Source organism: Cornus florida, unplaced genomic scaffold (genome assembly GCF_030987335.1).
Source record: "Cornus florida cultivar Cherokee Brave unplaced genomic scaffold, ASM3098733v1 CherokeeBrave_3.0.0_Hap2_Chr09, whole genome shotgun sequence".
NCBI classification, from domain to species: Eukaryota; Viridiplantae; Streptophyta; class Magnoliopsida; order Cornales; family Cornaceae; genus Cornus; species Cornus florida.
This window is the reverse complement of record NW_026775579.1, coordinates 54507158-54513189: the sequence shown is the minus strand read 5'-3', so window position 1 is coordinate 54513189 and position 6032 is coordinate 54507158. Positions and strand designations below refer to the sequence as shown.

Genomic DNA, 6032 nt, shown 5'->3' with positions numbered 1-6032 from the left:
GATTTTGAGTGGGGCCTTCTTGGGAGCTGCAGACCATTCCCGTGCACTTGAAAATACTAATTATACTTGCGTGCACATTCGTTTCAACCTAGAAATGCATTTAGGGCCAAATGCATACTTGGTGCAAAGTTGCATTTTTTGAGTTTTTGACCCTTTACTGATCTAGTGGCATTTTGGGCATTTCACAGTGTGTTTTTTTTCATTTTCTCCTACGATTACGAGTAAGAAACTCCATTTCGGGAAGGGTTTCTTTTTCGTGTTTTTCCAGAAAAATTCATTTGATAGCCCGTTTTTGCTCTCAGTTGTGGACAGATTCTGAAAAAAATCTTGTAACAGCTTTTTGGACTTTCTTGATCTATGCTGATCTAGGGGGCATTTTAGGGATTTTACAGCGTGTGTTGTTTTTGTTTCCTTCCAAGTAGCAAGGTAGAAAACATGATTTTAAGGAGGTTTCTTCTTTATGTTTTTCCAGAAAAGTTCGTTTAAGGGTCCGTTTTTAGTCTCAGTTCTGGAAAAAAAATCAAAAGATATTTTCTGTCAAAACACTATTCCTGTCCAGATTTCTTACCCGGAAAAGTTGGTTTTTTTTTAAACTTTGACGTTTCATATCTTCTTCATCCCGACTCCAAATCAAGTGATTTTTGAGTCTGGGTTTATTAGTTTTTGCTTATCTATCCAACGGTATGCACAGTTGCATCCAATTCTATCTGAAAATACCATTTTACCCCTTGTAAAGTACCCTTGCCGCACTGATTTTAAACCCAAAAGTCTAAATTTTTGAAACTTTGGAGATTCATATCTTCTTCATCCGGATTCCGAATCAAGTAATTCTTGAGTCTAGATTTATTAATTTTTCCTTGTCTATATAATGGTATACTCATTTGTATCTAGTTTCATCTGAAAAGACCATTTTAACTCTTGTAAAGTACCCTTGCCGCACTGATTTTTAACCTGGAAAGTTTGATTTTTTTGAAACTTTGAAATTTCATATCTTCTTCATCCGGACCCCGAATCAAGTGATTCTTGAGTCTAAATTGATTAATTTTTTGTAGTCTTTCTAGTGGTGTGCTCGGTAGTACCCGATTTTATATTTTTAGAAATGACCATTTTGCCTTTGGGCTAAATTTATCCGGTTTTCTTTTAATTTGTTTCCGCTATTTTCTTTTGAGTCTCGTGACTTTATGGGAAGTCACGGATGTGTCTTTGGAATGATGTACATTCCCAAAGACATTGTTTCCATGTGAAAAGACTATTTTGCCCTTAGGGGCCTGTTCGGTCTTTTTCTGATCATTCGTTTCCGCGTTGTTCTCGTTGAGATCCGTGGCCTCATGGAAGGTCACTCTGGCTTCTTAGAGATGCATTGTATCTCCATGGGCTTGTTTTCTGTTTTCGCTTCCGCATTTAGATCCGTTATATGGACAATTTTCAGTTCATCAAAGGACGCACTAGCTTGAAAAACCAGGGCCGTCACAAGTAGGCTACCATACCGGGCTAGTTACGGGTGCACAATCCCACATCGTCTGGATAAGGGAAAGGCAAAGTGCTTATATGTAAGTGTGTTACTCCAATTGGTATAAGGCCTTTTGAGGTAAAGCCAAAGATCAAAACCATGCGAGTTCAGGCCCAAAGCGGACAATATCATACCATGTAGTGGAGTGGGTCGTTACTAATGGTATCAGAGCCTAACCCATCCGGAAGTGTATGTGCCGATGGGGACATCAGGCCTCAAGGGGGGTGGATTGTGATGACCCTGTGGGCAGGTGTGCCTTGGGTGGGTGCGAGACACTAGCAAGCTACCACACTGGGCTAGCTATGGGTGCACAATCTCACATTGTCTGGGTAAGGAAAAGGTGAAGTGCTTATATGTAAATGTGTCACTCTAATTGATATAAGGCCTTTTAGGATAAAGCCCAAGAGCCAAATCTTACGAGTTCTGGCCCAAAGTATACAATATCATACCATGTGGTGGAGTGGGTCGTTACAATGGAAATTAGTCTGATAAGGAGGTCCCTAGGTACTTTTGGTATGGTTATCTGTAGGGAATCCAAAAATATAGGTGATAGTGGTCTGGTCACAGTCAAGAACTCCAACAAGGAGAGTAGGTCATTTTAAAGGCTTTGGACTAATTTTAGAGAGATTTAAAATATATCTAAAGCCTTTTTAAGAATTCCTGTGGAGTTGGGATCCTGATGGGAAAATAAAAGGATGTCATCTACAAGGGCAAGGTGGGAAATTCTGAGGGAGTTGCATCTCCAGTGGAGAATGAATTCTGGGTTGTCATTTATACATTTGTCAATAATGGAAAAGAGACAATGGCTAAGACAAACTAATGCCCTTAACATTTTTAAGGAAACCACATAATTCTCCATAAATGAGATGGAAAATGAAGTCGTGGAAATGGAACAAGATATCCAGTTGGTGAAGGGGAGAAGGGAATTCATGAGCTCAACCATATCAAGAATGAATGGTACCATCTCAACAATCTTGGGCTAGGATTATATTGTTCCCATTTTTTCTCCCATTGTCAATGGAATTTTTGCAATGTTAATAATTTGGAGTAGAATAGATTTCAATTTGATGGTTAAAAGTTTAGAAATACATTTGTAAAGCACATTACAGCAAGAAATAACCTAAAATTATTTGGGGAAGGTGGGGCAGGGATCTTAGGCTTAGAGCAAGATAAGTTGCATTTATTTTCTTAAGAATTCTTCCATCTAGCTTTGTTGCTACCACAAAGAAGATAATATCTTGGAAATCAATATATATATATACATCTATTTTGCTAAAAATATATATATATATATATATATATATATATATATATATATAAAGAGTTAATATACTCAATTTTTTGAACTGCCATGTATGATCCAAATACGTACACGTACACTGACTCTTTTAAAAGCCATTATCAAAAGTACCTCCCCTACCCTTTTTTTTTTTTTTTTTTTTTTTTTTTTTTTTTTTTTCTGTTTTTTTGTTGAATAGTACCTCCCCTACCTTACTTATGGTGGACCTTGCATCTTTGTCATCCTATACTCGTTCCTCAACAACGTACTCAAATTTCAAACTATCACATGCATCTATAATACAAGGCATGGATGCCTTTTCAAACTCGATCATTTTCGTGACCCAAAAGCATTTCAACTACCTTACTCATGGTGGGTCTTGCATTTTTGTCTTCCTCTGCACATTGCAAAGCCACTCTAACCAGAAGTTCCATCTTATTTTTGTCATATTCACCATCCATGGCAGTGTCTATGATTTCTTCGATCCATGATCCATTTCCTGTAGTTTCATTCATCTTCTCTCTCAACCATGTGACCAACCTTCTCTTCTCCATCCCCCCATTATCATCCATGGCATGGACCGTACCAGTCGGGCTTCTTCCGGTTATCATCTCCAACATGACAACACCATAGCTATAGACATCAACTTTGGATGTGATGGGAAGATTAAAAACCCATTCCGGAGCCATGTAACCTCTAGTTCCTCTCATCCTAGAGAAGCTAGAATTACCAATGCTACCTCTGTTGAAGAGTTTAGACAGCCCAAAATCTGCTACTTTGGGTTGGTAATTCGAATCCAAGAGTATGTTCTGAGGCTTTACATCACAGTGTAAAACCCACTCCAAGCATTCTTCATGTAAATAAGCTAGGCCTTTTGCAGTACCCAAAGCAATTTCAAACCTCTTCTTCCAATCAAGTGTGTTGGAAGTTATGTTTTCTGCTAAAGAACCATGCTCCATGTACTCATACACCAAAAGCCTGTGCTTTCCCTCCACACAATAACCCCATGTCTCTATCAGGTTCATGTGATTAAGCCTCCCAACGGTGCTTACTTCTGCTAAGAATTCCTCTTCGCCCTGATTGGCTTCCGTACGACGCTTGATTGCCGCAACTCTATTGTCAGACAAAGTACCTTCATATACAACACCACTGCCTCCTCTCCCAATCTCTATGGTGAAATTGCGCGTCGCCTTCTTAAGCTCAGCATATGTGTATTTTCTGAATCCAGTTCCTACTTGAAGGTAACCTTTCTCAGTTGCACGAGAACCTTGACGGTTTCTATACAAGACATACAGCACAAACAAGAAACCAATGATCTCAACTCCTCCACATCCACAGGCGAACCAAAGCATAAACTTCACCGTGCTGTTTTCTTGCTTCTTCTTGTAATTTCTGTAAAGGGGTGTTGTTGAAACTTGTTGCGGGCAATCTAATCGGATTTCTTGAGTGGGCTTATCATAGGAGGAGAGATTAGATTTGGGCAATTTTATGTACATTGTTTCTACAATTCCCAATCCCTGCGAGCTACTGAGCAACCGAGCCTTGGGGTAACAAAGATAGATACCATTTTCATATTTGAATTGAAACCCTTTGCAATTGCAATCCTTGGAACACTCCTCTTTACACCTCTCCAAGGTTTGATTTGGGAGGGACGCAATATCCTGGCCATAGTAATCAAGATAAGGAAGTTTGATGAAACCAGCCTCCTCATCGCACGAGAGATTGAAATATGGTTCACAACCATAAGACCAATCTGTGTGATTTTTCATCTTGAATCCCGGTATGCAATTGCATCTCCTACCTCCTTCACGATGATAAGTGCACACACTGTTGGGTCCACAAATGCCATGAATGGTGCATGGGTTGGACTTGGCTTGCCATGTAACAACCCAAGCTCTCAACTTCTCATTTAGACTATACAATCTAATGTTGCCATCAACATCAACAGTCAATCTTCTCTTAGGCCCTGTGCCCAAATCTGCAGCCGAGAACTGCAAATTATCAGATGACTTGAAATTGCCAGAGGGATCGAGTACTGCAATTCTACTGTTGTTGGACGTGGATCTTCCAAGTTCCCATGGTTGCAACCACGGGTTAGGCCAATAAAAGCTGGAGACTTCAAGGCCATCAAATCGGAGGCGGAGCACATTGTCACCACCGAAATAGAGCTTGTAGAAACCGGAAGAGTAATTGCTTTGGCTTCTTGATGAAACAAGCATTGTGTTATGGGTGAGTGGTTGTAGAGGAAGAAGAGTATCCGTTGGTGAATTAAAGCTTTGCCAAAGAATTTTACCCTCCAAAGTATGAAGAACAAGATTACCAGTATCATAAAGCTCCAGCTGCACGAAAGAAGTCGTCGTGGTGTCGGTGGCCCAAATAAAACGATCAGCATCTGTCAAGATAATATTACCAGTTTTTAGCAGGGAGAGCTTTGAGCGTCTTCCATTAACAGGTATGTCTCGATTCGCCATCCAAACCACTGTGTGACTTCCATCATTCAACGATTGACTGTACCATATTGCAAAGCAATATGTGTTGTTGCCCACCAGATAAAATCCGGAGGAGAAAACGCCGTTTGGTGAAATTAGAACCTTATTTGGTTTCTCCACAAACAGGGATGAACCTTTGGTTATTGAAAGAAGTGTTGAAGATGAAAATGTTGAAGATAGGAGCAGAGAAATGACAATGAATAAAAATGGAGCACACATGATGGCTTTAGCTGCTTAGAGTTGTATGCAAGTTATGATTAGCTCGTTGAAGGCGGATGTGTTAATATATATAAGAGATACGGATAATACTCACAATGATGTGGAGGAGTTTACACTGCTCATTAACATGCCTTGTACCTTGTTAGACATGTATGTGCTGTTGACCAAGTCCAATATAGATGTATTTTTAAAATTTTTTTTTTTAAATGTAGTAAATTGGGGTCATTCTATTAAAATCTATCATTTCCATCATTTTATAAATATTGGTAGTGCGCAAGTTTGAACCCTTCGTGGATGCAAGTTTGAACCCTTCGTGGATGAAGCGTAACATAGCAATAGTAATGTTGATGAAAATTACATAAAGTCACCACTTTAATGGGTCTATGTTGGTTTAAGTCTTAAAAGAGTTTGCTGTCGAGTTTTTTGACAAAACTTTTTGGAAATATAACAATATCTGAATTTATGTAATACTGAAAAAATCCCTTACTATATTGAAAATAATTATTTTATTATTTTATTAAATATTAATTTTAAA

At 38.9% G+C, this 6032-nt stretch overlaps 1 protein-coding gene across 1 annotated transcript; it reads right to left on the bottom strand.

Moving 5' to 3' along the window:
- Nucleotides 1–2841: 2841 nt before the first annotated feature.
- Nucleotides 2842–5740, bottom strand: LOC132273970 (putative receptor protein kinase ZmPK1). Its single transcript, XM_059775098.1, has one exon. It carries the CDS (start codon nucleotides 5495–5497, stop codon nucleotides 3110–3112), a length of 2388 nt encoding a protein of 795 aa, XP_059631081.1. The 5' UTR covers nucleotides 5498–5740; the 3' UTR covers nucleotides 2842–3109.
- Nucleotides 5741–6032: the final 292 nt, after the last annotated feature.

Bases quoted from the DNA above. Each gene is read 5' to 3' on its own strand.
- LOC132273970 (XM_059775098.1), bottom strand. From the start codon at position 5,497: ATGTGTGCTCCATTTTTATTCATTGTCATTTCTCTGCTCCTATCTTCA.